The 18,939-nt window shown below is 40.4% G+C and overlaps 1 protein-coding gene across 4 annotated transcripts in view; it reads left to right on the top strand.

Annotated features, from left to right (window-relative positions):
• Positions 1-18,939, top strand: part of PCYT1B (phosphate cytidylyltransferase 1B, choline) — a 120,721-nt gene that overhangs the window by 36,269 nt on the left and 65,513 nt on the right. For all 4 annotated transcript variants that reach the window (XM_065915223.1, XM_065915222.1, XM_065915220.1 and 1 more), the window contains exon 3: positions 12,477-12,593. In XM_065915223.1, coding sequence (XP_065771295.1) covers positions 12,477-12,593 — 117 coding nt within the window. The remainder of the gene's footprint in view (positions 1-12,476; positions 12,594-18,939) is intronic.

Genomic DNA, 18,939 nt, shown 5'->3' with positions numbered 1-18,939 from the left:
CAACTAGATAGGAAATAAAATCCCACCAGTAGCTTGCATGCATGTGCTTAGGGGTTAAATCCTGCAGTACAAATGATAGCTGACAGTTTTGAGAAGGGCAGATTCATTTGGCTTCAAGCGGTCAGGCAAGACCTAATCCCAGACCTGAGCTGATCTTTCGGGAAAAGTACGATGGGTTCTTTGTGCACAGAAATTGGAAGGATATTGTGGTCAAGTGAGAGAGGAATAGTGAAGACACAATGATAGGGAGTGAGTGAGTGGTGTTCCTGTCGATTGGGATGGAGTGAAAAATAAGACTAGTCCAGCAGGTGAGCCTTGAGCCATTTGAGATGGCATAATGCTATGGTTTCCACTTGCCAGCCCAAAAAATAAACATCCCAAATGTAATAGAATCCATGGGACAAAGGACAGTTTGCTTAAGAGCAGCAGATATTTATTAAGTACTTACTGTACACTAAGTTCTTTATCTTTATTGTCATTTTACTAACACAACCCTATGTGGTTGATATGTTTAGTATTTTACAGGTGAGGAAGTGAAGGCTTTAGACCAGGGGTCCCCAACCTCCAGGATCTAGCGCCTGATGATCTGAGGTGGAGCTGATGTAATAATGATAGAAATAAAGTGCACAATCAATGTAATGCACTTGAATCATTCCCAAACCATCCCCACCCCAGTCCATGGAAAAATTGTCTCCCACAAAACCAGTTCCTGAGAAGCTGTGAATCTGCAGAAGATCGTTTAGCTAGTAAGTGGCAGTGTTTCTCACATTTGAGTCTGTCTCAGAATAACCCAGAGGGCTTATTAAAACACAGGTGGCTGGGCCTTACCCCCTGATTCAGTCCAGCTGGGGTGAGACCCAAGAATGTGCATCTCTAAGAAGTTCCCAGGTGAGGCTGCTGCTGGGGAACCGCGCTTTGAGAACCACTGGTAAGTGCTGAAGCTGGGATTGGATCTCAAACCTGTCTGTGCTCAAGCTTGATCAGTTGGCCATGACACTCTGTGCCCCTTTAAGAAGAGCTTCGAGGGAGTGAAGTGAGGAGCAGAGCAGACAGTTAGAGGGCTTTGTAGTGACTTCTTTTTTAAAATTTACTTGTTTATTTTTGGCCACACTGGGTCTTTGTTGCTGTGGAGGCTTTCCCTAGTTATGGTGAATGGGACTGCTCTAGTTGTGGTGCACAGGCTTAGTTGCCCTGTGGCATGTGGGATCTTAGTTCCCGGACCAGGGATTGAACCCACGTTGCCTGTGTTGACAGGCGGATTCTTAACCACTGGATCACCAAGGAAGTCCTTATAATGACTTGTGAAAATTTAGGCAAGAAAAGCCTTGAGGAGATAGTGCAGAGCAAGCAGCTAAACCAGTGTGCAAAGAATCACCTGGTAAGTTTGTAAGCAGCAGAGGTTTTGCTCACTCTCCCAGACTCCTAAATCTAGGATGGAGCCCAGGCATCTGCATTTTAAACAAATAGCCCAGGTGATTCTGAAGTTGGTGAGCTATAGACCATAGCCTGAGAAATGCTGATGCAGCAATAAGTCTAAAAGGTGGAATGAAAGTCCAAGTGGTTATGAAGAGAAAAGACTTGACTTCAAGTTAAAGGATGAACTTTAGGTCCGAACAGAAAAGGATCCTACTTTTCTAAGGGAAAGGAAAGGGGATTCGAACTTGCTCTCCATCTGCTAGGTGCTGTGCCCTGTATGTACTCTATTTAGTCTTTGCAAAAACTGGTTAAGGTGGGTATTTTTGTGCCCTCTCTGCTGACAAGGCAGGTGACACTTGGAGAACTGGAAAGTAACTTGTCAAATGTGCTAGCTAACTGGTAGAGCTGGGATTTGATCTCAGGTCCTTTTCACCTCATACCCCTGCTTTGTCCACCACGATGGGCTGCCCTGTGGCGCTCAGTGAGAACATACTCAGACTTTGAACTGGCGGCTGGCGAGTGTGTGAACAAGACAGAAGCTACGATCTTCTGTAGTGGGAGGGCCATCTCATCTCCGTGCCCACTACTGTTTTACCAGTACCTGGAGAAGTACTGTATGCTCAGTAAATATTTTGTGAATGAGTGATTGAACAAATGAAAGATTGAACCAAGAAAAGGAGCTCATCAGTTGGAAATAGAATCGGAGAGAGTTTGACCTGCTATAGGCTGATTGAGTGAGATTGAGCACCTGTAGGCTAACTGCCAAGTGTTCGTTTGTTTGTTGTTGTTGTTTTAATAATTTATTTTATTTTTGGTGGCTCTGGGTCTTTGTTGCTGCACTCGGGCTTTCTCTGGTTGTGGTGAGTGGGGCTGCTCCTGATTACAGTGCACGGGCTTCTCATTGCGGTGGCTTCTCTTGTTGCAGAACATGGGCTCTAGGACATGTGAGCTCAGTGGTTGGGGCTCACGGGCTCTAGAGCACAGGTTCAGTAGTGGTAGCACACAGGCTTAATTGCTTCATGGAATGTGGGATCTTCCTGGAGCAGGGATCGAACTTGCGTTTCCTGCATTGGCAGGAGGATTCTTACCCACTGTACCACCAGGGAAGTCCCGCCAAGAGGTTTAAAGCCTGAGAATCAAGCCAGAATAATATGGTGCATTTGAAAATACCTGTGCGGTGGGCTCTGTGGTACACAGGTCATTAGAGGAGGGATGAGATGGAGCACAGGTGAACCACTACTCTCAGAAATTCTCCCCCTTTTATCTCAGGTGACCATACTGGGAAGTCATCCAGGAGAATTTTTGTGATGTTTGGTGGGCATCTGGCCAAGGGAACTTCTGTTAGGAAATCCTTTATTTAGAGCATCTTAAAAAAATTTTTTTTAATTTTTTTAGCTGTGCGGGGTCTTCATTGATGTGCACAGGTTTTTCTCTAGTTGCATAAAGTGGGGGCTACTCTGTAGTTGCAGTGTGTGAGCTTCTTATTGTGGAGGCTTCTCTTGTAGCATAGCACAGACTCTAGAGCACATGGGCTTCAGTAGTTGTGGCCTGTGGACTCAGTAGTTGTGGCTCTCGGGCTCTGGAGCACAGGCTCAATAGTTCTGGCGCATGGGCTTAGTTGCTCCGTGGCCTGTAGGATCTTCCTGGATCAGCAATTGAACCTGTGCCTCCTGCACTGGCAGGTGAATTCTTTACCACTGGACCACTGGGGAAGCCCTACTTAGAACTTTTAATATCAGCGTTAAAATGTGACAAGAAGTTAGTGCTTTGATTACTTACAAGGCACATATTCATCTTAGACCACACTCTGATAGTCACTGAGAGTGGTCCTCAAACTTTAGCTTGCTTAGAACTCCCTGAAGGCCTTGCTAAAACCCTCTGCTGGGCCCCTCTCCCAGATTTTGGTCTGGGTGAGGCTTGAGTATTTGCATCTCTAACAAGTTCCTGGATAATGCCTGTCCTGGGACTATACTGCTAGAACCACTGCTTAAGAGTAACTGCTGTTAGTGGTTGGAGCAAGTATTGTGGCAGTTACCTAAAGAATAGTTGTTGCATTTGATTGTTACTAGAGGGGCTCACAGAGTTTTTAAAATATCTTGCTATTTGACTATTGTTTAAGAAACCAAGAAAAACGTCATTACCTTTTTGAAGTGTTTGGTAATTTTCAAGACTAGTAAGCACCCTTCTGTGGTGCTGTCTTGAACATCCCGTCAAAAAGAGGAAAGAGACTTGTATTGGGGGTTTACAGTGTGTTTCAGGATTATAGTTGCAACTAAAGTCTTTCACTAACTCCTTCACTAGCCTATTTTATGACTTCATACAATGGCCTACTTTATGTTTCACAGGCTTAGGTCTACCCAAACAGGGGCTGGTGTATAAATTCTCAGAGAGGCTGCTCATAGCTTTTAGCTCCTGGACCTCATCTGTGAGGGTCAGAGAGTGATGAACCTTAAGAGAAGGATCACAGTAGAGCAGTTGGAACTAGCACATTATAAAAAATTATTGAAGTATGGTTGATTTACAATGTTGTGTAAGTTTTTTTCTGTACAGCAAAGTGGCTCAGTTATATACACACATATATTCTTTTTTTATATTCTTTTCCATTATGGTTTGTCACAGGGTATTAAATTTAGTTACCTGTGCAACACAATAGGACCTTCTCATTTATCCATACTATATCTAACAGTTTGCCTCTGCTAATCTCCAACTCCCATTCCCTCCCTCCCCTACTTTGATTACTTGGCAACTGCAAGTCTTCTTTATATCTGTGAGTCTGCTTTTGTAGATGTGTTGATTTGTATTGTATTTGAGTTTCCACATTTAAGTGATATCACATGGTTTTTGTCTTTTTCTTTCTGACTTCCATCGCTTAGTATGATGATCTCCGGGTCCATCCATGTTGCTGCAAATGGCATTTTTTTTTATGACATCGATGGCATTGTTTTTTTTTTTTTTTTTTTTCTAAATGGCATCTCTTTGATGGCTGCATAATATTCTATCATATATATGTACCACATCTTCTTTGTCCATTCGTCTGTCGTCAGGCATTTAGGTTGTCTCCATGTCTTGGCTATTGCAGATGGCGCTGCTGTGAACATAGTGGTGTATGTATCTTTTTGAAATGCAGTTTTATCTGGGTATATACCTAGGAGTGGGATTGCTGGATGATACAGTGATTCTATTTTTACCTTTTGGAGGTAAAAATACTGTTCTCTATAGTGGCCGTACCAGCTTACATTCCCATCTATGTAAAATGGTTCCCTTTCCTCCACACCCTTTCCACCATTTCTTATTTACAGACTTTTTAATGATGGCCATTCTGACTGGTGTGAGGTAATACCTCACTGTAGTTTTGATTTGCATTTCTTTAATAATTAGATATGTTAAGCATCTTTTCATGTGGTTTTGGCCATCTGTATGTCTTCTTCAGAGAAATGTCTGTTTAGGTCTGCTCATTTTTTGATTGGGTTGTTTTTTATTGTTGTTGAGTGAAACTGGCACCTTTAATCATAGCTGAACTTGTCCAGTTGTGGAGCTATGACCCTCCAAGGTTTATTAGTACGTATCCTGAGACATAAAGAATCAGTCCTCTGCCTGGAGATAAAGGACAAGTCCAAATGATTGTTTCATAGGTTCCTTTTCAGTAAAGTTGACTAAGGGAAACTCAGTTCTGATTTCTTACTTTCCTTCACAAAAAGGGAATTTGCATTGTTCAGTTCATATGGTGATATGTATAAAGCTTTCAAAATACATGTTTCAAGAGCCACCTTAATGAATTTTGCCTTATTTATGTGTCACCTGTACTATAATTTACTTAATTTTTCTTTAGATGTACTCTTTTTCAACTTTAATGTATTTTAAAAAGCAAATGTCGATCATTGACTGAAAGTAGCATCACTGCCTTTAAGTAGGAGAAAATGATAAAGTTTATATAAAACTATGTAAACTTTATAGGAACTTCTGTGGTTGTCCAGTGGTTAAGAACCTGCTTTGCAGTACAGGGAATGCAGGTTCAATCCCTGGTCTGGGAACTAAGATCCCACATGCCAGGGAGCAATTAAACCCTCATGTCACAAGTAGACCCGAGGCAGCCAAGATGAATAAATAAAATAAACATTTAAAAAAACTATATAAACTTCATAAATAGGAAACTATTAGACTTTAAAAGTTTAATTTTTTGCCACCTTTTTTGTACATCAGTTGTACATAAAAACAATACTAAAGATTGGGCATTCAGTAATAGTCTATCTTTCTCTTTTTAAAAGACTCAGTATTGGCATGTAGTTTTCTAGGAGGCATCATGAGTTAGAAGAATATTTGAGTTTGGCTTGCACTCAAACTCTATCATATTATATATATCACATTTTCGTATCTTAAGTCAGTTGTATGATGCTGGGTAAGCTCCTCAGTTTTACTGAGCTTTCATTTGTCCCTCTGTGAGAGAGGATAGTAAGTCCTTTCTCCCCTACCTACTTCACAGAATTGATGGAAAGATTAAGTGAAATACATATGCCTTGTAAATCCATGTGTACTTTTAAAAAATAATTTGTTTATTCATTATGTTTATTATTTTTGGTTACACTGGGTCTTTGTTGCTTCACACAGCTTTTCGCTAGTTGTGGCGAGTGGGGGCTACTCTAGTTGTGGTGTGTGGGTTTCTCATTGCAGTGGCTTCTCTTGTTGCGGAGCACAGGCTCCAGAGCTCGTGGGCTTTAGTAGGTTTTGTGGTGCCTGGGCTTGGTTATCCTGTGGCATGTGGAATCTTCCCAGAGCAGGGATTGAATCCATGTTCCCTGCATTGACAGGCAGACTCTTAACCACTGGGTCACCAGGGAAGTACCCCAAATGTACTTTTAAGGCGTTGTTAACAAGCTCCTTTTAAAGAGCCATAAGAAAAAATGAATAATCACCCTTTTATTGTTGCCTAAATCTGAAACAATATCAAGAAACCCCATAACATGCCCTGCAAAAATGTGAATTCACATGTAATGTAGTTGATGATTGCCTCCTATCTGGCCATATGGTATGTATATATTTAGCTTTTTAACCAACTGCCAAACTGCTTTCCAATGCATTTGTGCCATTATACATTCCCATCAGCAGTGTATGAGAGTTCCATTTGCTCTATATCCTCCCCAACACTTGGTATGGTCAATAATTTTTGAAATTTTTAGCCACTCTAATGAGTAAGAAGTAATATCTCAGGGTGACCTTAATTTGTGTTTCCCTAATGACTAATGGGGTTGAAGATCTTTTCATGCCCTTATTTGCTATCCTCTATTTTCTTTGGCAAAATGGCTGTTGAAATTTTTTTGCTCTTTTAAAAAAGTTATTTATCTTAGTATTGAGTTTTGAGGGTTCTTTATATATTCCAGATACAAGTCTCAAATACATATTTTCCAAATATTTTCTCCCGAAGACCTGCCTTTTCATATTTGTAAATATGTCTTTTGAAGAATACAGATTTTAAATAAGGTTTAATATATAAATTTTTTTTGTTTTATAGTGTGTCCTTTTTGGTTCCTATTTAAGAAATTTTTTCCAAACTCAGTCACTAAGATTTTTTTCTTCTAGAAATTTTATTTATTTTTTAAAAATTGGAATATAATTGCTTTACGATGTTGTATTAGTTTCTGCTGTACCACAAAGTGAATCAGCTCTAGGCATACACATAACCCTGATATACATATGCACCGCAGCACGCCAGGCCTCCCTGCCCATCGCCAACTCCCGGAGTCCACCCAAACTCATGTCCATTGAGTCGGTGATGCCATCCAACCATCTCATCCTCTGTCGTCCCCTTCTCCTCCCGCCTTCAATCTTTCCCAGCATCAGGGTCTTTTCAAATGAATCAGCTCTTCGCATCAGGTGGCCAAAGTATTGGAGTTTCAGCTTTAACATCAGTCCTTCCAATGAACACTCAGCACTGATCTCCTTTAGGATGGACTGGTTGGATCTCCTTGCAGTCCAAGGGACTCTCAAGAGTCTTCTCCAACACCACAGTTCAAAAGCATCAATTCTTCGGCACTCAGCTTTCTTTATAGTTCAACTCTCACATCCATACATGACTAATGGAAAAACCGTAGCCTTGACTAAACAGACCTTTGTTGGCAAAGTAACATCTCTGCTTTTTAATGTGCTATCTAGGTTGGTCATAACTTTTCTTCCAGGGAGCAAGCGTCTTTTAATTTCACGGCTGCAGTCACCATCTGCAGTGATTTTGGAGCCCCCAAACATAAAGTCTCTCACTGTTTCTATTGTTTCCCCATCTATTTCCCATGAGGTGATGGGACCAGATGTCATGATCTTAGTTTTCTGAATGTTGAATTTTAAGCCAGCTTTTTCACTCTTCTCTTTCACTTTCATCAAGAGGCTCTTTAGTTCTTCTTCACTTTCTGCCATAAGGGTGGTGTCATCTGCATATCTGAGGTTATTGATATTTCTCCTGGCAGTCTTGATTCCAACTTGTGCTTCATCCAGCCTGGCATTTCACATGATGTACTCTGCATATAAGTTAAATAAGCAGGGTGACAGTATACAGCCTTGACGTACTCCATTTCCTATTTGGAACCAGACTGTTGTTCCATGTCCAGTTCTAACTTTTATTGTTGCTGATTCATGTCAATGTATGGCAAAAACCACTATAATATAGTAAAGTAATTAGCCTCCGATTAAAGTAAATAAATTTTTTTAAAAAAACTGTTGCTTCCTGACCTGCATACAGATTTCTCAAGAGGCAGGTCAGGTGGTCTCGTATTCCATCTCTTGAGTAATTTTCCACAGCTTGTTGTGATCCACACACTCAAAGGCTTTGGCGTAGTCAATAAAGCAGCAGTAAGTAGATGTTTTTCTGGAACTGTCTTGCTTTTTCGATGATCCAGTGGATGTTAATATATGATATTTATTTTTCTCTTTTTAACTTCACTCTGTATGACAGAGACTCTAGGTTTATCCACATCAATACAAATGACCCAATTTTGTTCTTTTTTATGGCTGAATGATACTCCATTGTATATATGTACCACATCATCTTTATCCATTCACCTGTCGATGGACGTCTAAGTTGCTTCCATGTCCTAGCTATTGTAAATAGTGCTGCAGTGAACATTGGGGTACATGTATCTTTTTGGTTTTCTCAGGTCTTCTAGAAATTTTATAGTTTTAGCTTTGCATTTAGGTTTATGATCCATTTTGAGTTAATTTTTGTAAATGGTGTGAGATGTGTGTTAAGTACAGCCCTCTTTACTGTTCCCTCTACTTTAAGATGCTGAATAGCTTACAGAACTTTGGAATGTAAGATCCAGGTAGTTAAAATAATCAGATTTTACCCACAGTAGTGTACTGTGGTAATTATTTGTATCCATGATCTTCAAGAAAATATTCAGCATCATTTTGGTGTTACATGTAGTTTGTCATATTTATTAATAAATTATTTGAACTATGGCAATTAATGAGTTGTATACAGATTTGCATTTTGCCAGAACATCACATTTATCTGATCTACCTTGCTGTGGTCGTTTAGGATAAACAGGAATTTACCTTAAGTACTTTGCAAAAAGCATAATAATCTGTAGGCAGGAAATCTATCCTGCCATTGTATTCAGTTTCTATGATATTTAATGTATTACCACAGATCTAGTGGCTTAAAACAATGCATATTCGTTATGTCATAATTTCCATGGGTGAGGAGTCTGAGCCTGGCTTAGCTGAGTCCTCTATTCAGAGATTCACAAGGCTGCATTCAAAGTGTCACTCGGCTCATTTCTCATCTGAAAGCTTGACTCATGATAGATGTGTATTCGAGCTCACTCAGGTTGTTGGCAGAATTTATTTCCTTGTAACTCTAAGACCAAGGGCCTAGCTTCTTACTGATTGTCGGCCAGAGACCACCCTCAGCTCCTAGAAGCCACCTGCAATTCCTTGCCACATGGCCCTTCTAAGGTATGGCAGCTTGCTTCTTCAAAGCCACTAAGGGAGAAAGATCGAGTCTGCTAGCAAATTGGAGACTTACACTCTGTAAAATAATTATGGGAGAGACATCTATCACTGATGTCATATTTTCCTGGTTAGAAGCAAGGCATAGGTCCTACTCCCATTTCAAAGGGAGCGGATTGCACAGACGCAAGAAGGGCATGAGGTGGGAGTCATTGGGAGCTACTTTAAGGTCTTTCCACCATGGAGAGACTTTTTGATCATTGCCAGACCTGTAGCTTCACAGGTCGGTGGTTCTCAGCATAGCCTCCTTGGAGAGTCCCTAGATGCCTAAAAGGATGTCCAGAAAAACCTCCAACCAAAGATTAAAGCAAATATATATGCAAATTAAGTTAAGCCACAGTCTATTAAAAATATTATGGAGAATTTCAAACATTCATGAAAGTAGAATATAATGAACCTTCATGTGTCTGTCACCCATGCTTAAAAACCACCATCCTGTGGCCAGTCTTGCCTCATAAATTCTCCCCTCTTGAATTGTTTGCAACAAAATCCCAGGCTTCATATCATTTCATCCATAAATATTTCTGTAATGTCTTAAAATTAAGAGCTCTGGTTTTTTAAGATATAACCATTATACCATTAGCTTACCTAAAAAATTAACAGTAATTCTTTAATATAATCAATTATCTAGTGTTCCAATTTCCAATTGTCTTTTCTTTTTTATTGGAGTCTAGTTACTTTACCAATATTGTGTTAGTTTCTGCTGTATAGTGAAGTGAATCAGCTCTATGTATACATATATCCCTCCAGTTGTCTTATGTCATCATTTATTTATAGTTTGCTTGAACCCAAATCGAAATTATGTCTGTACATTACAATATGTTGAGATATTTTTAATATATCTTTTAATCTCTAAGATCCCCTCTTCATCTCTCTCTCCCTTCTTTATCTCTTAAAGTTTATTTGTTGAAGAGATCTGGGTTTTGGGGGTTTTTTTGGTCCTGCAGAATTTCTTAGTCTGGCAATTGCTGACACACTACAATTAAAAAAAGTGAGCTTATTGCAAAATCAACTCCATAAATACTCTTCAAAGATCTGCTAAATAGCCTAATTATATCATCATTCTTCACTTCACTTTTCTTTCTTCCCTGCTTCCTGAATTTATTTATCTTGATCACCTCTGAATCAATAACAAAAAGTTCTGCAAAACTGCCATCTGCTTTCCCTTGGGGTTTATATCTTAAAACAAATTTTCCTCAATTGAAATCAAATTGAATAAGAGCTTTGAAACCAAGGATCCCTCATTAGACAGTTTGTTATTTCAAAGTATTTTCTATTTACTGTGCCTTATTTAGAATACAGTATAATCCTGTGAAGGCAATTCTGTTTGCTCAAAATGGTGTATAATTGGGAATAATTGCAATTCCTTATCTGAAATAAAGTCTCTCAAGTTTTTTTATTAGAAAAATTTAATTTATTAGAAGCATTGTACCATCTGAATATATTAATGTAATGTTCCTTTCAATTTATGTTCTGAATTAATGAGGTTGTAGTATGTAAAAAAATAATCACAATTTTAAATCTAAGACTTGAGGATCATCCAACAGAAATTTGCATTGATTTCTTTTTGAAAAAATGTATAACATCAATATAATGTGTCTTTAAAAAGTTAGTAGGAATCTTAGGCTCGTAAAGCCAACCAACCAGCAATCCTTTCCCCATCTGCCCCACCTCTGATTCTTCTTCTCTATAGATACCCAGCACTTGACAACCAACTTTCCAAATTGCAGTTGACATCTCTAATCCACTGTCATTGCCTTCGTTGTTTCCTCTGTCCTTGGGGGATTATCCCTTTTTAATTCTTTCTCTGTAATTCTTGTGGTGTTTGAGAGGGAGTGGAGATGAGAGTGTGTGTGTTCAGTTGGCCACATTTAGCTTGTGAAAGTGAAGTGAAAGTTGCTCAGTTGTGTCCAACTCTTTGCAACATAGTCCATGGAATTCTCCAGGCCAGAATACTGGAGTGGGTAACCTTTCCCTTCTCCAGGGGATCTTCCCAACCCAGGGATCGAACCCAGGTCCCCCACATTGCAAGCGGATTCTTTACCAGCTGAGCCACAAGGGAAGCCCTTAGTTGGCTATATTTTCACTTTCTAGTGTTTTTGAGAGTCCAGAATGGTGTAAACATTGGCGCCCAACCCCTCTACCTCCTGGTACCTCCCTCTTATTGGAAGTGTTGGGTGTTTGGGCTGGCTCAGCAAAAGTGTCATTCTGCACTTCTGAGCAGTCACCTGACTCCCAGGAAGCTGTGATGAAGTGTGTCCCTCTTCCTGAAGACATGGCACTTCCCAGAGCACTATATTTCACACTGAGAGTCTCTGTCTCTCTTGACCGTTCTCCCTAGGGATGAATGTAGTATGGGTCACATTCCTCCATCCCTGAGCACCACACATGTAACTTTTGCCCCACTGCCCCATATCTTAGGATATCAAGAGTATCATATCAAGAGTAGTATATCAAGACCTTTGTGCAGTGGTAAATGTGTAACAACTGACCCTCCAGAGAGAATTAAGCCCTGACTTGAACACTTGCCAATCTCTGTGGTGTAAATACACCTGCCAAGGCTGAATTTCACTCTGTGATGGTGACTTGGAGGAGGTGCACAGCAGCGTCTTTACCTTTGGGAATAGGACTTAGGGGTCTTTGTTTGGGACTACCAGACTCCAGGGTGAACTCGTTTGGCCTTTCATTGAGCTCCCCAGTCACTCCTACCTTGATATTCCTGCTGGCCTGACTCTGCCAACCCTTTGGTTATGCTTGGTCTGTCTAAATCTGCCAACTCAGCCACCTGAGACTCTACTCTGGGCCGAGACAATTCCCCAATGCTCTGCAGTTTAAAATGTGCGTTCTGGGTCAATCTTAATTTTGTTATGTTTTTACTCTCCTTTGGTGTCCTGAAAAGAACTTCTTGGTAAAATTAATTTCATGCACTAATATGCAACTGATGGTATATAGACATTGTGTTTTCTCCAGGTAAACCTTCTTACAGTGCTGTACTGATGGAAGGATCAGGTGACTGGGATTCCTTATTCTGCAGTTCTGTTGATGATGTTTTCTTTCTTCCACAGTTGACAGGCCCGTGAGAGTATATGCCGATGGAATATTTGACCTCTTCCACTCAGGTCACGCAAGGGCACTTATGCAAGCGAAAACACTGTTTCCCAACAGCTACTTGTTGGTAGGAGGTAAGAAGTGCATTTTCTTTTTGTCTAGAAAACTCTTACATAATGTGCTTCCTGAAAAGAACCCCTTTAAAGGCTTCTATCTTTAAAACCTCCCATTGTTAATGCTCCCAATTCAGCCTATATTGAGTTCCTTATTTACTACCTGAAATTTAACATGAGATTTTAAAAAAAACATAGGGGAAATTATATCATGAGATTATAAACAGTTGATTCCTAGAGAAAGAGAGACCAGTAATACCACCAAGTGTAACTGCTTCATGTTTTCCATTAATACCTTTCTTCTTATGTTTGAAGAATGTTCCAGTTCCTACTTCTGAAATTTCCTAGAGGGTTAGGAGAAAAGCAATATTATTCTGATTTCAAATCTTGGAGACTGGAGGAAACTCAGGATGATTAATGTTGAGCAAGATCATTGTCTGTTTCTTTGGTGTGACCCATAGCACTGAGGACAGTGTTGTGCTAACGGTAGTGGCTTAAAACTGTCCTCATTAATTGAATTTATGCACCATGTGTTAAAGAAATGGAGTTTTATATATGCAAGTAATCTTGGTTTACACTGAAGGAAGTGACTGAGTTCATAAGCTGTGGAGAGAGAAGGGTAATTAGACGTAGGTTGAAATTTTCTTCTTCCAAAAGGCCTACCGATTTCCTTTTGTATAAAAGGAAAAGTGGCTGTTCTGGGAGACCTGGGTCTCTTCTCTGTAGCTTCCAGAAGCAGCATTTCCTTTTACCATAATCATTTTTTGTGGCATTACATGAACTAGACACCACCAACCCTTACACCTCTCCTGTGAGGGAGCAAGGTGGTAGTAAGAGACTACATATCTGTTTTTTTACGGTATTTTGTTGTCTTCCACAAGTTTAAAACTACTTTTTGAATATTTAGGAAGAATTGTTTGCAGATTTTGCTGAATATAGTGACCATATGGTTACTGAATAGAATTCTTTCCAGAAGGAAGAGATGATAAGAGGCAGTGGTTACTGGACAGATCATTCAGAGGGAACCCAAGGTGGGCAGAGGACTCATCTCTGTTCATTTCCTTTATTTTGAGTGGAAAACCATCTTATGTGAGCACTGCCACCTGGAGTCTGGTCCTAAGCTGCTGTGTCCTGGGGAGACCTTTGCAGTGATTTGGCTTTGGTCATTTTGAAAAGTGAAAGTCACTCAATCGTGTCCGTCTCTTTGCGACCGCATGGACTGTATAGTCCATGGAATTCTCCAGGCCAGAATACTGGAGTGGGTAGACTTTCCCTCCTCCAGGTGATCTTCCCAAGCCAGGGAGTGAACCCAGGTCTCCCACATTGCAGGTGGATTCTTTACCAGCTGAGCCACCAGAGAAGCCCAAGAATACTGGAGTGGATAGCCTATCCCTTCTCCAGCGGATCTTCCCAACCCAGGAATGGAACCGGGGTCTCCTGCATTGCAGGCATATTCTTTACTGTCTGAGCTATGAGGGAAGCCCTTGATCATTTTGGCAACCCAAATTTGGAAGTGGTTAGGTGTGGGTAACACTTCACAGGAACACTGCCCTGGCCCTGGATTAGCACATCAAAAATAAGTTCAAAGGAAATAGGAGACTTTCAGTGCACTCTTGTAAGCTGGAGAAAGCAGTAAATTAACAACAACAGCTCTCTAGGTTACTCAGCAGCAGTGGTTTCACTGATTTGCTGAATGATTCCTTCACTTAACTATTTCTTGAGCTCCTACTGTGAGCCAGGCATTCTTCTGTACACTGAGAATGCAGCGACCATCAGAGCAGACTGTGTCCTCAGAGAACTTAGAGTCTGAAAGGGAGGCAGCCACTGACCAGTAACAATCTGGAGGAGAAGTACTATGAAGAAATGCTACATAGGGTTAAGGGGAAAAGTGACTGGTCGGGCAAGCAGGGATGTTTCAGGTGTGGAGGTCAGATGAAGACCCTCTGAAACACTCACAATTGTGCAGAGACTTAAATGAAGTTAAGGGCACACAGAAGCCAGAGCACAGAACCTTCCTTATGCAGTGGTCTTCCCACCAGCTCAGATAAGAATTTTGGGACAAGTGGGGAAAATGTGGTGGCTACAACTAGGTGTGTTGTTTTACTGACTTGTTGTCTCTTAGGGAGGCTTTTCATAAAAGCACAGGTGATGTAGAACTGAGAGAAGTGAATATGGACAGGAGTTCAGAGCCAAGAATTAAAGCAGAAGGGAAGGAGAGCAACTGCAGAAGGAGCCACACAGTCATTGCATAGCTCTCAAAAGCTAGAGCTGGTACTGCTCCCTGATGAAGAACCAGCTCTGGCTGCTCTGAGTTCTGTTTCAGAGGGTTGTTGCCTAAGCAGCATCAAGTAATGCAGTGACCAATGTCCTCTCTAGCAGATTTATTGGGTTGGCTAAAAAGTCCATTTGGGTTTTAAGAAAGGTAGATACCTTCTCAATGGCTATTACATGGATTCTCTGTGGAAGCCAAGGGAATGTTAAACTACTAAGACAACCGTGGAGACCATATCTTTTGGTAGATGATAGGGACTAGAGTATGGATGGGAAATGAAACAATAAAACATGAAGCTGTAAAAATGTGTGTAGACTTCTGGCAACAGTGACAGAGTAAGAGTGAAAACCTCCAAGCAATGTAAACAATAATAAGTAATTTCAATATGTTATTTTCTCCAATGGTTTATTATTATCCTGTTTAAAATAACAGGAAATATCATGAAGTATTTTGCAACCAATCTCCTACTAAAATTCAGTGTAAGCTTGTATTTCATGTGTCTCCACTAATTTAATTGTGTTTGATGCCTAGTCTGTTAAACAGAATCTCCAACCTCCTGTGTGTAGGCAGGGTTCTTTAGGGGTGGTATTGGAGCTCAAATGCCGAGTGGCATGGCTGTGGCAAATGCATTTTGGGGAATTGTTCATGAGAAAAAGAACAGTCTTCCTTCTATGTATATAGTAGTTGCCTTCCTCTAAAATTCAGCATTTTTTTAAAACAAATTTTATTTATTTATTTATTTTCGGCTGCATTGGGTCTTAGTTGCATCTAGCAGGCTTCTCTCTAGTTGAGGCACACAGGCTCAGTATTTGCGATTATGGGCTTAGTTGCCCTGCGGCACATGGGATGTTAGTTTCCCGGCCAGGGATCAAATTCATGCCCCTGTGCTGACAGGTGGATTCTTAACCAGTGGACCGCCAGGAAAGTCCCTAAAATTCAGCATTTATCACAGCTGTCTAGAAATACTTTGCAATTATTGTAAAACAAAATTAGGGGCTAGATTCAAACAATTAAAAATAAGTGTACAGAGACATTCAGAAATCTTATAGGATACTGGAAAATTCTCATGTGGGGCTGCTCCACACTTGGGAAGATGTTTAGCATTGTTGGCACCGTGCCCACTAAATGCCAGTCACTGCCTCCAATTATAGTGACAACTAAAGATGCGTCCTCGGGGATGACGAAGCCTTTGTTGAAAACCATTGTCTTAGACTAAGAGTCTTCACTCTTCGTTCCCCACAATGCCAAAAAGAATTTTGAAAACTATATACCTTCTTTTGGTTTTTCCAGTAGTCATGTTTGGATGTGAGAGTTGGACCATAAAGAAAGCCGAGCACCGAAGAATCGATGCTTTTAAACTGTGGTATTGGAGAAGACTCTTGAGATTCCCTAGGACTACAAGGAGATCCAAACAGTCCATCCTAAAGGAAGTCAGTTCTGAATATTCCTTGGAAGGATTGATGCTGAAGCTCCAGTACTTTGGCCACCTGATGCAAAGAACTGACTCATTGGAAAAGACCCTGATGCTGGGCAAGATTGAAGGCAGGAGGAGAAGGGGACAACAGAGGATAAAATGGTTGGATGGCATCACAGACTCCATGGACACGAGTTTGAGCAAACTGGGAGTTGGTGATGGACAGGGAAGCCTGGCATGCTGCAGTCCATGGGGTCTCAAAGAGTCAGACACGACTGAGCAACTGAATTGAACTGATACGCCTTCTTAAAAATTTTTAAGTTGACATCTAAAATTCTCAATCCTAAGTTTAAATAGTTATAAAATGTGTAATTTCAGGAATATTGTAAATATTAACATTTTCAAAAATTAACAAACTTTAAGGAAAATTTTTTGTTCACAGCAAAATTGGCAGAAAGTAAAAAGATTTGCACTCATACACAGTCTCCTCATTATCAACATCCTGCAGCAGTGTAGTACATTTTTTATAGTCCGTGAAGGTACATTGACACATTATTATCGCCTAAAGTTCATAGTTTAATACATTAGAGTTGACTCTTGGCATTTTACATTCTCTTGTTGTTCAGTTGCTAAGTGGTGTCCAACTCTTTTCAACCTCATGGACTGCAGCATGCCAGCCTTCTCTGTCTTCCACTGTCTCCTGGAGTATGCTCAAATTCATGTCCTTTGAGCTGATGATGTTATCTAACCATCTCATCCTTTGCCACCCCCTTCTCCTGCTTTCAATCTTGCCCAGCATCAGGGCCTTTTCCAATGAGTAAGCTGTTCGCATTGGGTGGCCAAAGTATTGGAGCTTCAGCTTAAGCATCAGTCCTTCCAATGAATATTGAGGACTGATTTCCCTTAGAATTAACTGGTTGGATCTCCTTGCAGTCCAAGGGACTGCATCAATTAAAAAGCATCAATTCTTCAGCGCTCAGCTTTCTTTACGGTCCAACTCTCATATCCATATATGACACCTGGAAACACCATAGCTTTGACTGTATGAACCTTTGTCGACAAAGTGATGTCTCTACTTTTTTAATATGCTGTCTAGATTTGTCATAGCTTTCCTTCAAAGGAGCAAGTGTCTTTTAATTTCATGGCTGCAGTCACCATTCATGGTGACTTTGGAGCCCAAGAAAATAAAATGTCACTGCTTCCACTTTTTTTTTATTTGCCATGAAATGATCTAACTGGATTCCATGATTTTAGTTTTTGAATGCTGAGTTTCAAGCCAGTTTTTTCACTCTCCTCTTTCACCCTCATCAAGAGGCTCTTTAGTTCCTCCTCATTTCTGCCATTAGAGTGTTATCATCTGCATATCTGAGGTTGTTGATATTTCTCCGAGCAATCTTGATTTCAGCTTGTGATTCATTCATGCCAGCCCTGCATTTTGCATGATGTACTCTGCCTAGAAGTTAATTAAGCAGAGTGACAATATACAGCCTTGTTGAACACCTTTCCCAATTTTGAACCAGTCAGTTGTTCCATGTAAGGTTCTGTTGCTTCTTGACCCAAATACAGGTTTCTCAGGAGACATGTAAGGTGGTCTAGTATTCCCATCTCTTTAAGAATTTTCCACAGTTTGTTATGATCCACACAGTAAAAGGCTGTAGCATAGTCAATGAAACAGAAGTAGATGTTTTTCTGGAATTTCCTTGCTTTCTCTGTGATCCAACCAGTGTTGGCATTTTGATCTCTGATTCCTCTGCCTATTCAAAATCCAGCTTGTACATCTGGAAGTTCTCGGTTCACATACTGCTGAAGCCTAGCTTGAAGCATTTCGATCAAAACCTTACTAGCATGGGAAATGAGCACAATTGTCCAGTAGTTTGAACATTCTTTGGCACTGTCCTTCATTGGGATTGAAATGAAAATTGACCTTTTTCAGTTCTGTGGCCACTGCTGAGTTTTTCAAATTTGCTGGCATACTAAATGCAGCACTTTAATAGTATCATCTTTTAGGATTAGAAATAACTCAGCTGGAATTCCATCACCTCAACTAGCTTTGTTAATAGTAATGTTTTCTAAGGCTCACTTGTCTTCACACTCCAGAATGTCTGGCTCTAGGTGAGTGACCACACCATTGGGTTATCTGGTCATTAAGACTTTTTTGGTACAATTCTTCTGTGTATTCTTTCCACCTCTTCTTAATCTCTTCTGCTTCTGGTAGGTCCTTACAGTTTCTTTCCTTTATCGTGCCCATCCTTGCATGTAATGTTCCCTTGATATCCCCAATTTCCTTGAAGAGATCTCTAGTCTTTGCCATTCTTTGTTTTTCTCTACTACTTTGCATTGTTCACTTAAGAAGGCCTTCTTACCTCTCCTTGGTATACTCTGGAACTCTGCATTCAGTTGGGTATATCTTTCCCTTTCTCTCTTGCTTTTCATTTCTCTTCTTTCCTCAGCTATTTGTAAAGCCTCCTCTGACAACCACTTTGCCTTCTTGCATTTCTTTTTCTTTGACATGATTACAGTCATTTCTTCCTGTACAATGTTATGAGCCTCTATAGTTCTTCAGGCACTCTGTCTACCAGATTTAATCTCTTGAATCCATGCATCACCTCTACTGTATAGTCTTAAAGGATTTGATTTAGGTCATATCAGAATGACCTAGTGGTTTTCCCTGCTTTCATCAA

Source organism: Muntiacus reevesi, chromosome X (assembly GCF_963930625.1).
Source record: "Muntiacus reevesi chromosome X, mMunRee1.1, whole genome shotgun sequence".
In the NCBI taxonomy this organism is placed as follows: Eukaryota; Metazoa; Chordata; class Mammalia; order Artiodactyla; family Cervidae; genus Muntiacus; species Muntiacus reevesi.
This window is presented reverse-complemented; position numbering and strand designations above follow the sequence as displayed.